Source organism: Hippopotamus amphibius, chromosome X (genome assembly GCF_030028045.1).
Source record: "Hippopotamus amphibius kiboko isolate mHipAmp2 chromosome X, mHipAmp2.hap2, whole genome shotgun sequence".
In the NCBI taxonomy this organism is placed as follows: Eukaryota; Metazoa; Chordata; class Mammalia; order Artiodactyla; family Hippopotamidae; genus Hippopotamus; species Hippopotamus amphibius.
This window is the reverse complement of record NC_080203.1, coordinates 130995725-131017518: the sequence shown is the minus strand read 5'-3', so window position 1 is coordinate 131017518 and position 21794 is coordinate 130995725. Positions and strand designations below refer to the sequence as shown.

The 21794-nt window shown below is 46.0% G+C and overlaps 1 protein-coding gene across 1 annotated transcript in view; it reads right to left on the bottom strand.

The window, feature by feature from the left end:
• The window catches only part of ANOS1 (anosmin 1), a 171804-nt gene extending 150667 nt beyond the window's left edge, over positions 1–21137 (bottom strand). The window contains exon 1 of the mRNA XM_057719056.1: positions 20931–21137. Coding sequence (XP_057575039.1) covers positions 20931–21137 — 207 coding nt within the window. The remainder of the gene's footprint in view (positions 1–20930) is intronic.
• Between the last annotated feature and the right edge of the window lie 657 nt (positions 21138–21794).

Sequence of the window (21794 nt, the reverse complement as noted above, 5' to 3'; positions counted from 1 at the left end):
AGCCTTCATTACACAGGGGTGATTAAGTCATGGGCCACTGGCAATTGACCCAGGCTCCCAGCCCACCTCTCCTCCCAGCATGTCTGAAGTAGGGGGGGCAAGCCCCATCCTTAGATTACCCAGGGGCTTTCCAAAACTCACCCCATTCTCTTTAACAGAACAAAAGACACCTTCATCACTCTTATTACAGGAAACTGCAAGGATTTTAAGAGCTGTGAGCCAGGAACCAGTGGGTGAAGACCAAATACATACATGAGAAATATTTTGGTCACCTGAACAGCCAAATATATATTCTTATAAATCACAATATCACACTATTCCTAATAGTATTTAAAATTCAAAATGAAATACAGTGACAATAAGCTTCGTGTGCTCCTGTAATAAAGTACCACAAACTAGGTGGTTCAAACAACAGAAACATACCATCTCACGGTTCTGGAGGCTAGAGGTCTGAGATCAAAGTGTCAGCAGGGCCAAACCCTCTCCAAAGGCTCTAGGGGAAGATCTGGCCCATGCCTTTCTCTTCACTTTCAGAAGTTCCTCGGTTTACGGTAAAACTGAGTCTCCCTAAAACTGCCAAGTTTAAGATTAACCTCTCTATCCAAAACTTTATTTCCTTTCTTATCCTAACCTGTTCCCACCGGGATTGAGGAGCATCAAAGAAAAGGGCGGACTGAAACTGAGCAGGACCTGCAGGGTCCTCTCCATCTACCTGGTTTCTTGTTTGTAGAAAAAGGCTTTAGTCTCCTAGGCCTTCCCTGAGTTCTAAAGAGCAGACTCAAGCAGTTACCAATTAGGGAAGTGAGGGAATACAGAAACACAGGAAATGCAGTTAGCAAGAAACGTAATGACACTTTAAACAATAGTCAGTGATAAAACCGCGTGCCAGCTCCTCCTCAAGGAATGTAGATAAAACCTGATGTGCACCTGTGAGTTGTTCTGCAGAAACTAAGACTGCCACCCAGCTGGAGGTTGGTGACTACATCCTGACCACAAGCACGAGACCCCACACTCGCCGGAACCGGAAGGTTGACGATTGAGATTCCTCATCACCAACCAGCCAGAGGAAAGTCATGCTCCCTGCAACCCTTACCCCAAATGGTGCCTTCAAAACCACCCCCTCCGAAAGCCATCAGGTAGTTTGGGTCTTTTGAGCATTAGCTGTCGGTTCTCCTTGCAAATCTAATCTTCATATAGTTTTCTACCTATGTCCCCACATCTCCATGTGTTTGTGTCCCAAATCTGCCCTTTTTATAAGGACACCAGTCATATCAAATTAGGGGCTCATGCTACTCACGTACGACCTCGTCTTAACCGATTACATCTCCAACAACTGTTTCCACATAAGCTCATTCTCTGAGGTACTGGGGGTTAAGACATCAGCCCATGGGGGTGGGGACACAATTCATCCCGTGACAGCGACTAAAATAAATCCAAGTCACGGGAGAAATGTTGTGTTGCTTCAACCACACCCCAACCTCCACCCCAATCGAGAATCTGCACCTTAATATTTTCATGCATTTTTTCCACTTGCTTCAAAAAGGCACCATCAGGGTTTATTCCCTAACTCTGGCCTCCCTGCCACCTCCTGGCATCTGTCAGAGCACAGTGTCTCAGTGCACCCCATCCTCCCTGCATCTCAGTCTCACCAACAATGACCAGTCCCTTGTGTTTTACATAAAGTACTTAAAGCATGTGCTTGCATCATAAGGAGACAATTGTTAACCATAAAGTAGACTCTTTAGGATCAAGTAGTGCAGTCTGTGGTGGACATAGGCCTCTTAAATATGCAACCACACGGTCACAAGGAGATGGCGTGGCCACACCCAGCATCTGCTCCCCCAGGGGGAACCAGTCCATTCTCATGGTGCTTTTTCTACCCTGGGTCCAGACCCCCAAGTTCATGTTCTTTTTTTTAAAGTATTTTTTACTTTTTTATTTTTTTGGCCATGTTGGGTCTTAGTTGTGGCACATGGATCTTCGTTGAAGCATGTGGGATCTTTCACTGTGGTGCGTGGGCTTATCTCTAGTTGTGGCATGCAGGTTTTCTCTTCCCTAGTTTGCAGCACGTGGGCTCTCTAGTTGAGGTGCTTGAGCTCTCTAGATGAGGCACATGAGCTTAGTAGTTGTGGCACGCAGGCTCAGCTGCCCCACGGCACGTGGGATCTTAGTTCCCTGACCAGGGATTGAACCCATGTCTCCTGCGTTGCAAGATAGATTCTTTACCACTGGATCATTAGAGAAGTCCCAACTTCATGTTGTTGGATTCATTTTGTAACTAGACCATGACTACTAATGACCTTTGCTCTCTGAGGTCACTATTAAGGTGTCTTCCCCTTACACGTAGATTTCCTGAACACGTATGGTCAGAGGAAGCAGTGGTGGGCTTCCTCCCCCATCAACAGGTTGGAGCTATGACCCATGTTTAAAAAGAGATGATGGGGACTTCCCTGGAGGTGCAGTGGTTAAGAATCCACCTGCCAATGCAGGGGACACGGGTTCGAGCCCTGGTCCAGGAAGATCCCATGTGCCGCGGAGCAACTAAGCCCGTGTGCCACAGCTACCGAGCCTGTGCTCTAGAGCCTACCTGCCACAACTACTAAAGCCCACGCACCTAGAGCCCATGCTCAGCAACAAAAGAAGCCACCACAATGAGAAGCCCGCGCACTACAATGAAGAGTAGCCCTCGCTCAGCAAAACTAGAGAAAGCCTGTGTGCAGCAATGAAGACCCAATGCAGCCAATAAATAAATAATGTATTTTTTTTAAAAAAAGCAAAAGAGATGATAGCCAACAGTGACTCCAATCCTCTCCTTAATATTGAAACTGAGTGTGTCCTCAGTGACTTTCCTCCCAAGGAAGCCACCACTGACTATTTAATAAGCTAAATCTTAATCTTAAATCTTAATAAACGTTACATAACCTTGAATAAAGGAAGGCTGGTCAGAAGAATAATGTTGGGGCTGGGGGCAAAGAATGTACAGTTGCAATGCTAGAACGTGGCACAACCCACCAAGCAGAGAAAGGCACTAGAGAGAAGCCCTAGAGAACCTTGCTGCAAAGGGAGAAGGACAGTTCTCTGTACTTTGCTACGTGGGACTTCATGGAGTCACTCCAAGTGTGGCTTCCCTCTCTTTCTCCATGTTACCACGTAGACCCCTGAGTACGTCGTGCAGCTCTTCAGGTGTCTCGCAGCAGCACTGCATGTACTGAGACAGACAATCCTCTCCGTCAAGTAAGAAACTGATCTGTGTGTGCGTGTGTGTCCACGCTCATGTATAATTCTCCACCAGTTCAAGTGTGTTTCTGCTTCTGAGCCTGAAGGCAGACGCTCACTCGGGGAGTACGGATCGCCCAGAGCAATAACCCCCAGTGCGGTGCAGGCCATGCTGGCCTCCACTCTGTCTTGGTTTCACCTCCATCTCTGAGCATCTTCATAAAAGAAACTCTAGGAAGATGCTATGTATTGATCGGGACAACAGTGAGGAGAAAAAGCACAGCAGACTATAAAGGCACTCCCAGGTCCCCTGTTATTTTTCAAAACAGATGCTTGGCAGGTGTGAAGCTCGACAGGGGTGATCCGTGGTTCTTAATAAGCGGTTCCTGAGAGGCACATTAAGGCCTGGTTTCTGGCATGTTGACCAGCAGAGGTTAAGGAAGAATTATCAAGCTAATTACTCATAAGCATTAACAGTAACCAGAGACAATATGTTGCCGGATAACATGAACCGGACTTTATTGCTATTATCACTACAACCATCTAAAAAATGTTACTTGAAAAAACATACAACACCTCATAAATGGAAAGTATTTGCATTCCTACAGAATATTTTAGTAACCTGTTTGGAATACATTCAATAAACTCTAGAAGTACTTATTTTAATACTAAAGCAAAATCTACCACCTGACACACATATATAGGCTGGAAGATTCGGGATGTGGTTTAGCTGAATTTCCTTTCTAGAAAATGAAAATCTAAGGTGGAGAAAAGAATTACTAGAGATACACGGTTTTCCCATTCTAACTGACTTTACTAAGTCAGATCTTTGTCACATGGTTTTCTTATGATATATATTTCTTCATTGGCTAATTTATGTTATTCATTAGAGAGTACAGAATAATTAATCAAACTAAAATAGAGCACCTGATAGTCGATTATACCCTGACTTATATTCTAGCCCATTCATCATGATTCTGGGTTATTTTAATATGAACTTCAAAAGATAGCATGTTTTAATGAGATCACTTGAGAAAACATGACAAATTAAGTGGGATGCAAGAGGAAGCTCTAACGCCAAGAAAAGACCTCGCTTTACCCCCCCCCCCCCAAAAAAAAGTCAATTTCAAGAAGCATGTGTGATCTGTAGAATTATAAGCATACAGCATCTGGGAAGTTAGGTATGTTTTCCTCACAGAATAGATGACCTAGAATTCAGTGGCCTTTTCTCCTTACATAATAGCTATCCCAGGATTTCAAATTTCAATTTAAAAATCTACTTAAACTATCTGCATGCATCATATGGGAATAGAAAATCTTTAAGTGACAAGAGCATGTAAGAGATCTGAATTTCACTCTCTATCTAGAACTAAGCACTTTCCAAGAAACTTCAAAGGGTAAGTCTTTTTTAATTAAAAAATTAAATTTTAAAACATTTCTTTAAAAAAATAGTTTTTAATTTTTAGGGAAGTTTTAGGTTCATAGCAAAATTAAAAGGCACAGAGATTCCCACACACCCCCTGCTCCCGCAATACGTACAGCCTCCTCCACTATCAACATCCCTACTGGTGGCACATTTGTTACAACTGATGACCCTGCACTGAAACATCATTACCACCCAGAGTCTATAGTTCACATTAGGGTTCACTCTTGGCTGTATATTCTCCAGGTTTGGACAAATATATAATGACACATCCATCATTTTAGTACCGTGCAGAGTAGTTTCACTGCCCAAAAAAGCCCTCTGTCCTCCACCTCTTCATTTCTACTCAACCCCCAACCCAACCCCAGGCAACCACAGATCTTCTTGCTGTCTCCATAGTTTTGCTTTTTCCAGAAGGACATACAGTTGGAATCATACAGCGTGCAGCCTTTTCAGATGGGCCTCTTTCACACAGCAATATTCATTTTTGTTTCTGCCATGTGTTTTCATGGCTTGATAGCTCACTTCTGTTCAGTGCTGAGTAATATCCCATAATCTGGACGTACCTCATTTATTTATCCACTCACCTACTGAAGGACATCTTGGTTGCTTCCAAGTTTCGGCAGTTACTGATAAAGCTGCTCCATACATCGACGTGCAAGTTCCATTGTGTACCTAAGTTTTCATCTCATTTGAACAAATACTGAGGAGTGAGGGTATTTTTCATTGTGTAAGAAACTGCCTGTCTTCCAAAGTGACTGTCCCATTTTGCTCTCCCGGCAGCAAGGAAGGAGAGTTCCTGTTGCTCCACATCCTTAGCATCGTTTAGTGCTGTCAGTGTTCTGGATTACGGCCCTTCTAATGGGTGTGTGGTGGTCTCTTGCTGTTTGAGTTTGCACTTCCCTGATGACGTGATGTGGAGCATCTTTTCATATGCTTCTTTGCCGTCTGTATACTTCCTTTGGTGTGGTATCTATTGAGGTCTTTGGACCATTTTAAAATCAGGTTGTTTAAATTCCCTTTTACTGCTCTTTGACCAGCCTGTGAAGGATCCAGGGGTGTGCACTGTTCATTTTTCTGTCCAAAGATCTTCAGCATCAGCGCTCACTCTGTGCTGTGTTCATCTTAACAACAGCCAGTACTTCTGCAGAGCTAAGTACACATGAGGTTCTGCTCCAAGTGAACTGCATGGCATCACAGACGACCCAATGAAACGGTGTTACCATTGCCACCACTTTATAGGTGAGAAATGTGAGGTAAAGAGCACATCAGTGGTCCAAAGGAAGGGTCAGAGACAAAGGTTTTTTAAAAGGAAAAGACAGTTTACTTGCAAAGAAGTTCCAAGGGGATCGGACTTTAGGACCAGCTCACCAAAGTTTAAAAACAGGTATTTTAAGGAAAAGATGCAATATGATCAACTTTACATTTGTCTGCTCATGGCTGAAAAATAAATAAACAATTTTCTTACAGGCTATCACATCCACAAATGCCGTGACACATCTTCAGAATCATCACTGCTAAAGACAGAGATACAGTTGTCTTCATTCAGGAGACTGTTTGCTATACAATGGAAGCCAAGTATTTTTTCAAAACAAATGCCTTATTCTTTCCTAGATTCTCAAATGGAGACATAAATGAGCACCTTTCCAAACTCCCATGTTATAACTGAAAAAGAACATTGTTGCTGTAATCAATTTATTGGCTCGTGTATCTAAGTTTATTCTTTCAAAGAGGATAACAATATGTAATAAAAGAATCATATGTACATATATACATTTAGATATGGATATACATATCTGAATACAGATACAGAATTGGAAACATATCGATCAAGAGAGATATAAAGTAAAAAGAGATAGAACTAGACCAGTGGTTTCAACAGGGGTGATTTTGTCCTATGGCGCATATTATAATGTCTGGAGATACTTTTTTGGTCATGACTGGGGGTGGGAGGGATGCTACTGGTATCTAGTGGGTACAGACCAGGGATGCTGCTAAAGAGGTAACAATGCACAGCACCGTCCCCACAATAAAGGATACTCTGGCCCCAAACGTCAGTAGTGCCAAGGCTGAGAAACCATGAACTAGACACTCTTGTATAATACACATGCAGACACATATACATGGAAAAAACATTTTGGCCCTAATTTCAGATGGTTTTTCAAAAAAGGAGAAACTTCCTCATTTTGTGCAAAATTCCGGAGTAATAAATAGGACTAGAGTATGCAAATCTTACAAAATAAAAATAGGTTAAAAATATTATATAAGTTTACAGCCCCTGAATAATAGATCAAAATACAAATGGATGTCTGTTCTCATGGAGTCTCACCTCTAAATATGTTTTTCTCTGGTGATACTTAACAAGTGAACATATCCTGTTCAGGAGTATTTTTTCATTTCTTTGCAGCTGTGAGGACATTATCTCATAACTCCGGATACAAAAATGTGGAAACAACAACAACAAAAGATGTTCCCTACTTTCTCTTAGATTCTGGCCTAATGGGAAAATAACTTCCCAGATGTAGGCCATTTCTGGAATGATCAGCAAACGGGTTTGGCTGAGCTGCTTGCAAAATGGTACAGCCAAGTGTCAAAATAAAGGAAGGAAAGGGAGAGAAGATGTATTTTCTAGTTAAAGATGTGTTGGAGATACTTGGCAAACCTCTATCGAGGGCCTACCAATGTCTAAAAGAGGAAGAAAGGAACTGGGTTACATACTTTAGGTTTTAAAGGGCAAAGTTCTAGTTCTAAATGGCTATAATAGTCCAAAACATGGAAGAGAAAATGAGAAGCCAAGTTAAGTGCCCACCTTCCACCCATGACTATCTTTACTTGTGGACAGCATCTTGGGTGATTTCCCGGCACTTCCTTGCCGCAGAAGAAATTTAAAAGAATTGCAGTTACCAAAACATTTTAATAGCAACCGGCCTCCTATTTTCTGCTCATTGTTTCTGAAAGTAATCAGTAACGTCTGCATAAACTTGGCATTCTTATCGTTAACACAATTCCACTCCAGAAAGCGAGCTCCAAGTTATGCTACGCTGCAAGCGTTCAACTTTACCTCTATGTGAATCATCCACATGGCAGGACTGCTGGCCAAGAATGGGCCACCCCAGATGCCTGGGTGGTCTTCTGATCCTTGTTTCACATGAGGTTTCTCCTCTACGGTGAGCAAAACCCTTTTCACTGGGGGAATGGCCATCAAGGGAAGGACAGACATCAGTCAGCAGGGGAAAAAATAAGTACCTTGTCATGATGGATAGGCGTGGCAATCTGAGTATCTCAACAGAATTGTTTGTACAGAGATTTCTCAGGGAAGAGTGCCACATTTCCAAATGTGGCAATCAGGATAACGAAGGTGAGGATGGTGGTGGTGGTGATAACAGCGGTGATGATGACTCCCTCGTGACTGGAAATGGTCTTGGTGTTTGCATCCGGCAGGGGTCTGCTCATCAATTGGAAAGCAAGCGAATGACCCTGACATGCAAGGATCCTTAGCATGTTTGGTTTGTTATAACAGCACTTGGAAACCTGTCCGGGGGCTGCAGTGACATATCACTAAAAGATGTGCTTTCTCTTCAAGATCTCTCTCTCGCTATTGCAAGTCTTTGTCAATTTTCTTTCCAGTCCACAAAGTATAACAACCAGTGTAAATTTCAAAAGAGTGCTATTCATTCCAGTAGTGTAGGCATTTAAAGACAGGAACAGAGACATTTATTTAAGTGTAGTAAGTGCCACCTCTCTCCATTATGTGTGATCAGGGAATTAAACAAGAGTTGATAAACTTACATCCGATGAACCATTTATATGAACTCAATAGAGACACAATAAATAATAGGTAAAATCACCTTTAACCTGAAAGCATTATTTTTGTTTGCATTTAGAATTTCTCAGCTGTTTCAGTCTTTCTTTTAGAGGAGCTGTCAGTAACCTCCCAAGAACGTGATCCACCTAGTTTGTCCGTAGATAAGAACATCATTCACATTGGAGGGAGAAAGGAAGAACAAAAACACTGTGATGGCGTTTCACACGTGTGCATTGTTAACGCATTAGAATATTACATTGGATTGAAAAAAGGTGTAAACTGAAAACAGAATACGGAGAAAAGAGCTCTAAACTGTTTAAGTGAATGAATTCCCATCATTTTTCTTGTCCTCAGCACCAGTATGATTAACGACATTTTTGGAAGGTGATGGATTACTTTGCAAAATCAATGTTTCTTGTTCCATTAAAAGGACTCCCTGTTTTCTGTTTTCCCTTATGGACTTACAAAATTGTCCATTCTTTGGATATAACCAGAAATCAACTATGAAATTTAAAAAGTCATCAGTGATAATTAGATACTGAATTGAGGGAAAACATGCATTTTTGTTCGCTGAAAGTTGAGATCCTGCGCACGCCAAGAGGAACACACACTTCCCTAAAATGAAGAGGGGACCACCAGACAGTACACAGCTGTTTTCAGTGGTGACAGTGTATCTGCCTTATCTTTCAAAGAAAGAAAGTAACACAAAAGACAAAATTATACATTTTGAGGTCACTCTAACAGAATGTTATTTTCTCATGTTGACAGGATATTAATAACTTGCAGACCAGAAAGCTTACTAAATGACAAAAGTTCTAATTTAAAACAAAAGGATAAACAGCATGTGAATTAAGAGAGTTTTTTTCCCTCTGGATGAGCCATTGTTTCTCAGATTCCCCCGAGGATAGATTTTTGGTCATCACTGTTTTCTTTTCACATGTGGCCTTGAGAATTTTCAATATTCTTTTCTCAGAATTCCTTATTATCCAACTTTTATACCTTACAGAGATGCTGGAAAGAATGATAAAATGTAAACACACTTCCAAAATCAAAGCAAAAGGAAAACAAGCAAACTTACAAGACACACTGAGTTCTTAGAAGTAGCTGTCACATACCTATGAGCCATGATCACCACTTGCAAACATTCCAAATGTGTCCCACCACCATGCAAAACAGCAATGACAGCCAAGAATGAAGGTCAAGGCTGAAGTTCTGAGACCTCTGTTATTCCCAGACAACTCATCCTCTAGGACATCAAGGAGTCCAGCTGTTTGTGAAACATTTCTGCAAGGATCACAATAGTACTCTGCTATTTAGCTGGACAAGTGGGATTTGGGGTGGCCCTAAACAGAATCAATTTATAAGGGGAAAATATCTTCAGCTAAGAAATTATGATAATGTGTCAAATGATTATTTATCAAGATTTAAAAGATGATTCATGATTATAACACTTTCTTCTCTTCAACAACTCTTTGCAACTATTTGCGTGAATGTCTGTCTCTTTCTCTCTCCCTAGTAGAAAACAATTCTTCGGCAGGCAGAAAGCGTGTGCCACTTATGCTGGGTCCCCAGAACCTAAGATACCTGAAAGATAACTGTGTGTGACAGATTCGTATCGGCTGGAAGATGGATCGGGGGAGACAAATGCACAGGGGATGTTGTTGATAGACTGATATTTTTCATGGTTTTTTCCTATCACACCAGCAACCTCTCAATCATTCACAATTGTGCCACTTCGTGACACAGTGTTACCTCCAAGAGGCAATGAGAGAGTGAGACGTGGAAGTCCGTTTCTCCCTCAAAAATCCATGATTCTTGATATTACTGCTGATACTTCCACTCTGTCTTCTTTTACTGTTAACATGCTGAGAAGCAGGTCATTTAGAATACATATTTGGGAATATGACAATTAGGCTTGAGTTTCTGCTATGAAGACTTGGTTATCTCACGTCCCGACAGCTCACAAGCTTCAGCTGTCTCACGTGTAAACATAAAATAACGCTCCTGACCTCAAAGAGTTGTTGTGAAGGTCAAGTAGATATTTTACGTGAAAGTACTTTGTCAACATCAAGACACTGTGGCTCAGTAATTCAGGAGATTTTTTTACTTTGGGTTTAGCCCAACTTCAGAACTGGGGTCCTACGGTATGGCAAAGCAAAATGGCGGGGAGACGGGAAAGGCAGCCCTCTTCTTTCCCTTTCATGTTCATCTGGGGCTCTTTCTTAGGGGTGCTGGCGAGGATCTCCACAAAGATCAGCTCAACAGCCTGAGGGCAGCTGGTAGTGTAGCCCGAGGTTCAACTGGGTCAGCAAGGAGCAGGATGACACCTCTCAGTGTGATGACCTGCTCTCAGCCAGTCCCGCAGAACAAAGGACTTGAGCTTTGTAACAGCTCTCACCAGCAAGTTCCCAACGCCCGGCCCCTGGCTGGGCGGGCTGACACTGCATCCTGTCCATTAGGAGTCACTGGGAGCCCCCAACAGAGAGACCAGACTCCTGCAAGACTCTGCATTTACTCACACTGGCTGTTCTGTGTTGGAAGAGTCCAGCTTCTGAGGCTCAGCTCAAGTGTCATCTCGCCTAGGACATGTCCCCTAAAGCAACAAGCCCCCCCCCCCCCCCCCCGTGATCTCACACAGATAACTCTCCCCAACCCCTCCCCCACCCCCGCCCCCTTGTGAACTGCAGTGGTCTGTTTGCAAGTCTTAGCCCCTACCAGACTATAAATCCCTCAGGAGTAGGGATTTTATAGCCTCATCTCTGAAGTTGCAGCAATCCATCGATATTAGCTGAAATAAATGGAAGTGACTAAAGCGGTGCTTTTTTCTTTTTAAGGGAGAAACAGATCCAGCATCTACGTCTGTGATTTACATTAAAATGAGCCTTAAACACTGCCTCCATAAATCCTTCCTTCCTTACTGACTGTCAGGGGTCACCACTTTTATCCAACCTTCTCCACCACCGTCAGGGAAACTGCCTCTGTTCACCATTTTGAAACCACGTGTGAAATCTTCTAAAGATACAGAGATCCTAGGTCCTGGGGGATGTGGTAGCCTGGTTGCTTGCTGAGTAAATGCAAAGTTGGTTAATATCTGAACTAACTGGTCCTCTTTGCCATCTTCTTAGACCTGCCAGGGGGTACTGTGGTTAATGATGTCCCCTCGCCCCACCTACAGTCCATCTACCACACACTGTTTCAAGCTGACTTGAAATACCTGAAGTGCAGTCGTCCCTTGAGGTCCATGGGGGATGGGTTCCAGGACCCCCATGGATGCAAAATACACGGATGCTCAAGTCCCTTATATAATATGGCAGAGTTCAGCCAGCCCTCTGTATCCACGGGTTCCTCATTCCCAGATTCAACCAACTGTGGAGCACCGACTATATATTGGGTTGGCCAAAAGCGCCTTTGGTTTTTGAGCAAAGAACTGTTCCAGGTGCCTTTTACAGTCTTCCAGGGAATTGAAATTTTTTCCATGAAGAGAATTTGGTAAAGACCTAAATAAATGGAAATCCAAAGTTGCACTGTCTGGTGATATGGCAGATTCATCTGAACCTCCCAGCCAAGCTCTAACAGTTTTTGCCTGGTCATCAAAGAAACATGCAGTCTTGAGTTATCCTGATGGAAGATTATGCATTTTCTGTTGACTGATGCGGGATGCTTTTCATCGAGTGCTACTTTCACTTGGTCTAACTGGGAGCAGTACTTGTTGCAATTAATTGCTTTTTCGGAAGGAGGTCATAATAGAGCTTCCTTCCACCCTTCCCATCCCACCAGATATACACCACCATCTTCTCTGGATGAAGCCCAGCCTTTGGTGTGGCTGGTGGTGGTTCATTTCGCTTGCCCCACGATCTCTTCCGTTCCACATTATTGACAGTATCCACTTTTCATCACCTATCACAATTTGTTTTAAAAATGGAACATTTTCATTATGTTCAAGTAGAGAATTGCATGCGGAAATACCGTCAAGGCTTCTTTCGCTTATGTGGCACCCAAACTTCAAAGCAATTCACATAACCAAGCTGGTGCAAATGATTTTCAACGCTTGATTTGGATATTTTGAGTATGTCAGCTATGTCCCGCATGGTATAACGTTGATTGTTCTCAATTATTGTTTCAATTTGAGCACTATACACTTCAACTGGTCTACTTGACCGTGGAGCATCGTCCAACGAGAAATCTCCAGCAAAAACTTCACAAACTATTTTTGACACATTCAATCAGTCATAGCACCTTCTCTACACACTGCACAAATCTTTTTGTGTGTTTCAGTTGCAGTTTTACCTTTCTTGAAATAATACAGCATAATATGCCCAAAATGTTATTTTTCTTCCATCTTCAATATTAAAATGGCTACACAAAAATTAACCAATTTTGATAAGTCTTTTTTTAAATACACGCTGGTATGACAGCTATCACATACAATCTAACAAAATTGTTTCAAATGAAGTTAAAGACAACCAAGTGCTACTAGAGCCACCTTACAGGAAAAAAAAAAAATGGACCTTTTGACCAACCCAACATAGTTTCACACAGGCAATGAAGGAGCATGATATGCTCCTGTGTTACGATCAAGATTTGAATCTTTCTCCTGAAATTATCAGGATAGAGAAACTAAATTCCAGTAACAGAAAATGTACTGACTCTTAAGTGCTTCCTCATCTAGAAGGATTCTTTTTTAAATCTGTATAAACTCTCACAGTTTTTAAAAGAGGATAGTGGGTTACAAAACAGGAACAGCACTAACAGACTTCGAAAACAAACTTACGGTTACCAAAAGGGAAGGGCGGTGGGGAGGGATAAATTAAGAGTTTGGGATTAACATATACACACTACTATGTATATAACAGATAATCAACAAGGACCTGCTGTACAGCACAGGGATCTCTACTCAATATTCTGTAATAACCTATATGGGAAAAGAATTTGAAAAAGAATGGCTGTATGTATATGTATAACTGAATCACTTTGCTTATACCTGAAACTAACACAATATTGTTTTTTGTGTTTTGTTTTGTTTTGGTTTGGTTTGGTTTTGGTTTTTTGTTTTTTTTTGGCCATGCCATGCACCTTGCAGGATTTTAGTTCCCTGACCAGGGATCGAACCTAGGCCCTGGTAATGGAAGCACTGAGTCCTAACCACTGGACCACCAGGGAATTCCCCACAATGTAAATCAAATTTACTCCAATATAAAATAAAAATTACAGTTAAAAACTAGTAAAAAAACAAAGGGGATAGTGGGGAAAGTCTGAGCTGAGAGTTGTGAATGCTGGATTATATTTTAGTTCTGCTATCTACTATCTGTATGTGCTTGAACGAATCATTCCTATAAGCATCAAACTGTCTAATCTGCAAAACAAAAGGGTTGACTTAGACGAGGTATCTGAAGGTAGGTGTCTGAGATTGGATTTCCTGGAAACAGGGGCTGAAAGGGGTCTTTCTGTGAATGTGATTATTAGGGGGAAGCTCTCAGTGGAAGGGGAGGGAAGGACGCAGGAGGAGCTGAGTGGGCATGTGTTCTGGGCTACGGACCTGATAAGCCTGGCCCCATGCAATGCTTTGGAGCATAAATTGCACCGGAGTTGATCCCAGCAGAGGGCTGGCCTCCTATATCCCCAGCGGTGAGCCAATGGCCATGATTTGCCCTCATCAAGGAAGGAGGAGACACTGCCCTGCTGGCAAGAAGATGCCCAGGGGCTAAAGGTTAGTGTGTAAGGGGGAGCAGCTGTAAGCTATTAGCAGCTGATCCAGGAGCCAGGGGGCTGGTGCGGTGAGGGACGGAAGGTCACCAACAGCGTCTCCTGAGAAGGAATAGGTGTCTGTGACCCATTTCCAATATTTCAGAGAATCTAAAAGAAATGACACATTCTCCTAAGATAGAGGGTGCAAAAAGAACTAAAACGTCAAGAATGCCAGTTTTATCAGTCTGCCGGGGTAATGTGGGTGACCTCACGCCGATCTCAAGTTTGAAGGAGTTATGGATATCTCTGATTAATGTGAAGAGGAAAAACTAGGTCACACTTAATAAATGCCATATGTTGATAGACAACATACTTTCAAAGTATGGAGTGCAGGGTGCGTGGAAAAGAAATGTTGAAAGGTAGCTGGCTTCAGAACTCGAAAGGACTTGGAACTCAGACAGCGCACCAACAGTATGTGTTATGTAATCATTTGACAAAGCAGTCCAACAGGGCGTTTGCTATTTTCCCCAGTACTATTGTTCATACAAAAAAAAGTCTCTCGATAATACAGATATGCTTCACTGATCACTGTCCCAAGCCCAACCCTCAAAATCGTTTAACAGTCAGATTTCTGGAAAGCAACACCAAGTCACACGTGGAACTTCTCCATTTCTGAGTTAATACAAGCAGTGCCCACAAACACTTTCGTAAGTTTCTTGACGCAGCCAGAAAGTTTTATGCCTATTTGCTGGAACATACCAAGGTAGGTTATACAGTGAAATCTGACGAATCTATTTCAAAAAAATATAATAACCTCCTAATTATAATTTTTTAAAGTGGGAATGTTTGCACCAACATTAACTTTTAAATGTAGATCTCCACACGTACATACAGGTGTGCATTATAGTACTATATTAAAATGTATATAAATATATACTCTACACAATATAAAAAATATGTACATAAATATATACTCTACACAATATAAAATTATAAAGATATTTCTCCTCTAATGATACAATGCACAAAGAAATAAATGAGTATTTTCTAATGTATTTTTCTAATGTTCTATAAGAGTCACAATAAGATAGACTTTTAAATCACGTTCAGTGAGAAACACTGTATTAAAAACATGAAAATTTGCCATGAATAGCCTAATGTTTAGTTTGGGTCTAATTCAGAAGTTCTTAGAAACAGGGCCAGAGATCCAGTGACCCAGACCAGAAAATATAAAAGCCAAAATTGAGGACGGCCTTTCTTCCCAGAGACTTTCTAGCACGTAACTTCAATCTCACTGCAGGCCAAACAGACAAACCAGGGCTGAGTAAATTCACCACAAAATCGCTCCTCCAAAAATCCGTGAGCCTGGGGTAGATTTGTGGCTGCTAAAGGTTTCTGATGCACTAATTGTTTGTTTACTTTTTGTGAGAGAGAGGCTGGTCCTCTAAGTAGAATGAGCTAATCACCAGCTTACTTCTCTCTTTTGCCAAAACAAACAGCTTCCAATTACTGCTGGAAAAAGCCTCTGATCTCTAATCAGCTACCTAAAGGAGCCTATCAGCGGTAGTTTGGAGAGTGAATAATGTCTCATTAAGAAAGAATTTCTTAACACTAATAAAATTCTAGAGCCCTAGGACCAAAGCTGCCAGCAACCTGCTACCTATCTTCCATCCACTTTTCCCCTCAGGTCCCGAAATGTGGCAAAGAAATAGATGCGCTCTTCCTATTTTATTACGCTTGGGCTACTATTTTTCCTCAGGCCCTATCCTACTAAGCCTCCTTTGAGAAACGGGCAGAGGAAAAGCAGGTTGCAGGTCTGCTAATATTTAGTGGAAGGACTCTGTAAGGCTCTGAGACTCAGCTCTGTCGCTGCCATGAGGAGCAGAAGCTGGGGAAACAGGCGGCATCTCCACCATGAATGTCCCAACCAGCACCAAAGAGGAAGCCAGCCTCAAGTGAAATGAGATTCACCCCAGAAGAGACAGAGCTTATTTCAGGCACATTGTCCCTCTTTCCCTCTTCTTCAATCTTCTAGTAAAGTTAAGAAAACAAGTGCAAAGAAGGTTATTCCCAAGTAAGCACGTCAGCACTGTACCCTTGAACATGATGGACGGCCTAGAAAGAACCACCAGGACAAGTGGGCTTAACCTCTTCTAAGGGTTAAAAAACCCAAACCAGGGACAGCTTCAGGGACAAATGACCAATGCACGTGGCCCATCCTCGGAGTTAATGTGCCAAGATCACCAATACTGACATTCTCAATGATTTTGTCTTTGAGTTTGCATTTTGTATGTGAAGTCTGATGGGATATAGGAGCACGTTCTGGAGGCACCGGCATGCGTAATGCTGCCTCCCACGGCCCCTTCTCCTCCCCAGGGAAGGTTCTCAGCTGCCCACTCCCTGGCCCCCTGGCACCCCAATCCTCCCAACCTCCCCCTCCTCACCCCCAAATCACTGCCACACTCTACCCTCTGCAGGGACCTGAGAGTGAGCACAAGGAGGGCCAGGGTGGCGCATCCATGATTTGACGTGTCCCAGAATTTAGTGGTGGCTGTTCCCGTCCCATGCTGGGACCAGCATGCTGTGTCTGGTGGACGGCCAGCCAGCGTCCAAGACTCCACAGGAACGAGCCTACTGCCCGTCCCTAGTGCAGGTTCCTAACTGCATCTGGCAAGGAGATCTAAGTATACTTGGGGGCTGCCCACCTGCTCTGGGTTGAGCAGTAGGAGGGGGAGACCCCTGGCTTAACTTCCTGAGCATCCGGCCAGAACAAAGTACAATGCATTGGTCCGGCAGCTGGCAGAACAGGGCACCAGGCGAGTGTCATGCCTGAGCAGGCATGTGTGCTCGCCTGACCCCGGGTACCCATGACAGTCTGCATGTATCCTACCAGATTCCCTTGTGGGGCACCCACTGGGCACACCCCATATAGGACCCTTTGGAGGGTCCCCTCTTCCTCCTTCCCACCTTCCTGAGCCCAGTCCCCACGTGTCCCTCCAGAGGTGAACCAGGAGATCCAAACTGTGTACTGCGGGTGACTCCACGTACACGTGAAATGTCTGCGTGTAACACTGGCACCACACAACAGAAAGCTCAACAGCGAAATCCATGTGAATAACTTCACGTTTAAGTTATTCTTTACTGAGAACAGCACCGGATAGCAAATTCCAAGAGAGAAGGGTCACAGAAGAAAGAGCAAGTTTTATATTTTAGCTCCTTCAACGATACTTTTTGCTCTTTGAATAATGGACAGCACATTTCCATTTGGCACCAGGGCCTGAAGAAAAGGTAGCCAGTTGTGAAGTCAACCCATTAACCAATAAAATCCTAAAAATAGAAACACACCCCAAACCAGTAGCTGTCCTTACTGGGAAGCCAGCTCCACCGTCTCTCACCTTCTCAGCATCTCGGGTCCTTGTCAATTCTAGCAGGACACCAAGAGTACCTTCTTTGTATGACGGTTGTGGGGACGCAATGAGACAGACTTGTAAGGCCCGCAAAACAGTGACTGGTACCGAGTAACCTTCCCGCTAGCCCCTTATTGCCATTGCTTTCATTAGCCCCAGCATGCTTTATGACCTCCACCTTGCTGGGCAGGTGTCCTACCGGACACATGAGAGGCTGGAAGTTCAGAAAGGTGATCTTCCTAAGCTACACACATGCCAAGTGGCAAAGCCTGACACGAAGCACGTCTGTCCGGCTCCAGAGCGCACCTCCCTGCCGCTTACCCCACCGCTCAGACCTCAGCTGCATTCACTGAGGAAAGGATGCCCTTCCCAATCACCTCCCTTGGCAGGATTTTAGCCAGGTGAATACATGATATGTATGAATGGTGACATGCCAGATGCCCTGCACATGGCATCATGGAGCTGGGCACTGATAACCTGTGAGATGCTAGCTGGTACTGCTTTTCTCAAATGAGAGGCAGCACTCAGTCATGAAATAAACGATGCAGTTCAGAATCCATCTCCCTCGCAGCATGAAATTCTAAGCTCCTTCAGGTCAGGGACCATGCACAGATAATTCCAGATACAGATAATCCGGTATCCCCATCACCACCCCCACTTCCAGGCATCCGTATTGCGTCCCCTGTGCTTTCAGGTAAGGTTGACAGCCGCATGACTGACAGGCGAAGCCGATCCAGCCCCACAGACGTGGAGGCGCTAGGTGCGCTCTATCTACCTCCAGCCTCGAGCTGCAAGGCTCAGAGGCACTGGAGAGTGTGCAGAATTGGGCCAGAATGTTTGGACCCCAGCCTCCCCTGCAGACCTGCTACCCCAGGTCACCGGCCCTGGTGGCTCCGAGTTTCTGTCTATACCGTGAGGGCACAGGTTGGGATGTTCCTAGCCAAGGCCTGGCGGCTTGCACACGTGAGAGTCCACACACTTGGCTGGCCTCAAGCCTTCCAGCTAGCTTTCAAAGGAGGCCGGGAACTGTGCAGGAGAAGCTGAGAATGGCACCTGCTCCAGAAACAGCCTTCTTCTCTGGCTTATTTGCACAAATGGGTGGCTGGGTGGGTGGGGTGCCCTGATACAAGGGGCTCTTCCAAACCCTTCCTCCAGCCCAGCCTTTCCTGCCCATTAATAAATCCCACGTGCAGTGTAATGAGTTGCATGCAGCCTGATTCCTCCACATCCTTCCAATTATTTAAAAAGGGGGAGGGGCAGGGAAGCGTGAGGCTTTATAAGGAGTATGTGCTTCTGTCTTTTCAAATCTTAAGAAAGCTTAATCCCTGCAATTTAGATAAATCTGATAGGCATTACCAGGTTAGGGTTAAACATCCAAGAATGGCTTTGCAATTGATTGCAAAAACAGCAGTTATTAAGTCCTAACTGAGTAATTTGCAGCTTATTTCACCCCAGCTAATTAAAATGTAATCAGGATTGTCTGGCAATGTGTATTCTGTCAGCAGTTTTTCTTCCGAGGAGAAATCATGCCAAGAGACCACAAGAAAAGCCTTTCACGGGAATTGGCTTGATCTAAACTGCTTCTTTAGCCGCTGAAACTGTAAAACAAATAAATGACAGCAACTGACAATTCAATCAAAAAAAGAAAGAAGAAAGGAAGGAAGGAAAGAAAAGATACTCTTTCTCCCTGGAAATAGGCTGCTGTTCTGTTCTGTTTTCTGTTGTTTAAACAATAGTGTGGCATCTCCTCAGGAGAGGGACTTTGAGCGCAGGGCAGGCGGTTTTGAAACCAGGTGGCTGGGGAGGAGCCCTCTCCAGGATGTCCGCGTCCTTTCAGTGCAGGAGACCACACTCCCTTTCCCCTTTCCCTGAAGACCCACGAGGGCCGCAGAGACGGCTGAGTTCTCTGAAACCCACGGGATGTCGCTTCTTTAAGAAGATACCACGTCCTCAGGCGCAAGCACACTTCGCCAGCTGGTTCACTCCCTGAAGAGCCCAACTTTTAGTTCTCCTTTTGCCATTCGGCGGGAGGTTTCATTAGCTCTTCTCACGCCAGAATGAACATCGCTTAAGGCTTCGGAGATTCGTCCCAAACTCCGCGGTCATCACGATGGCCTCCTGTCTCAGCTTAGTTCCCAGGGCCCCTTGGAAGACCCCTTTCATCCCGCCCAAGGGGGAGAGGCACCCAGTTTATTTCTCAAGGGCAGAGGGCTCGGCTTAGAACCTCACCAAGGAGCCCGGGTCTCCTTCTGGCCTCCTCAGTTTTCCCTGCGGCAAGAAGCTGGGATCTTGGAAGAGGTGAACAGCTGAGGATAAACGAGAAAGCTAGGGAGAGGAGCACGGCAGATGAGAGAAATTAGGTTATCTGCGTGAATGATTTCAGAGTGCGCGCACTCGGATCAGCTGGGGAAGGCAGCTTGAGACGCGCCTGGGTCTGGCCGGGTGAGCGGTTCCCGTGCGCTTCCCCGCATCCAGGGTCCCTGAGCACGTCCGGCGGGGGTCCTCCCCACTGGGCCCCACCCCAAGGATCCCGGCCATCCACAGGCACCAAGCCTGCTGTTCCCTGAACCTTCTACATTCCCAACCCACCCCCACCCCCCAACACACACACAGGCTCTCCTACCCTCAAGCTGACAGCACCTACGAGGGCTGGGAGAGATACTGGCTCCGGAAAGTCCTCCCGGAGCATCCAAACACGGCAACTCCAAGTCCCGTATCCCTTGCATCCCTTCCCTTACTCTCCACGCCATTCATTGGCGAGATTTAGAAGCTCTGGGACTCCGAATTGGGGCGCGCGCAGTTACCATCATCACCACCACCCACGCCCCCACACAAACACGACTTGGCCCAAGTGCCCTGCGCAGGGGCTGGAAGGGTGGGCCGCGGGCTTTCGGCCGGCCGAGTGAGAAAGCGCAGCGCAGTACAGACAAAAGTGTCGGCCCGCGGGCACCTGCGGGGCCGGGGCTGGTCACGCGGGGCCCCGGGCGCAGCGGTGCGCGCCTCCCGGCCTCGCTCGCAGTGCCTGCGGCGCCGGGGGCCCGGAGCGTCCCGGAGTTTGCGGGACTCCAGCGCGCGGAAGTCCCGGGCAACTAACAAATCCACACTCCCACCCTTGGAAGCCACAAAACTGCTCTCCCTTCCCCAAGAAACCGCCTTTCGTTTTCCCCTGGAAAGAAGGGAGTTAGGGAAAGATGCTGCAGGCTTCTTTTTCCTTTCGGGAGCAGACAGGGGGCTGGAAAGGAGGGTTCGCGCACCCCGACTGTAAAATCCACGCGGAGGGAAGGCAGGGTCTGCAGGCTGAGCTGGGCGAGAAGTTTGGCCGGGAGGCGCGCCCCGTGCGCCCCCGCCGCGGCCCGCATCGCCAGGGAGGACCCGGGCGAGCAGCGGTTCGTACCTGGAAGTGCTGGAAGAAGGCAGAGATGCGCGTGATCTGCAGGCTGAGGCACCTGGAGGCGCAGCGGGCGCGCTGGACGCTCCCGGTCGACAGCGACTCGTCTAGCCGCCGGGCAGCCGCCGCGCCGGGGCCGGCCGCCAAGCAGCCCCCGGAGGCCGCCAGCCAGAGGCAGAGGCTCAGGGCCGCGCCGGGCGCCCCGGGCACCATGGCTGCGGGTCGGGGGCGCGGGCGCCGGGTGCCGGCCGAGGCTCCCAGCTCCGCCACGGGGCCCGCACTGCCGGCAACCTCCCGGCCGCCGCAACTCCGCTGGAAAGTTCAATCATTCAACTCCGGCCCCGCGCCCTCCCCGCCAAGGCCCTCCCCGCTCTGCCTCCAGGGGTGGGGTGAGGGTGACAGGCGGCCGCGCCATTGGCTGGAAGGAAAGTGAGTGACTGGGGGGCGGGCGGAGGGCCCTGGGCAGGCCCAAGGGGCCGCGAGCCGGGAGCGCCACGGGAGGGGGCCGCCGGCGGAGTGCCCCCGTGCGCCCCTCTCCCGGTGGTGCGCTCCCACGCGGGTCCCCGCACAGTCCGCCTTGGCTCCTTCCTGCCCCCACCTCCCCCCGCCGGCCAGGTGAGCGTCAGGTGTGCGCAAGCCCGGGCCTGGATGTGAGGTGCTGTCTGGGGCAGCAGGGCCTCGGAACCCACCAGGGCGTGGGAACAGCCTAAGGAAGGACGGGGCGCCCCTCAGCTGTGGGCTTCCTACCCGGTTCCGACTCCGGGCTCAGCTCCACTCATACGCCCGCTTATTTGAATTTCCCTTTTCCCCGAGTAGTGGAAAAGAGCTAAGTACCAGGACTGAGATGGATGTAATAAGACGAGACGGAGG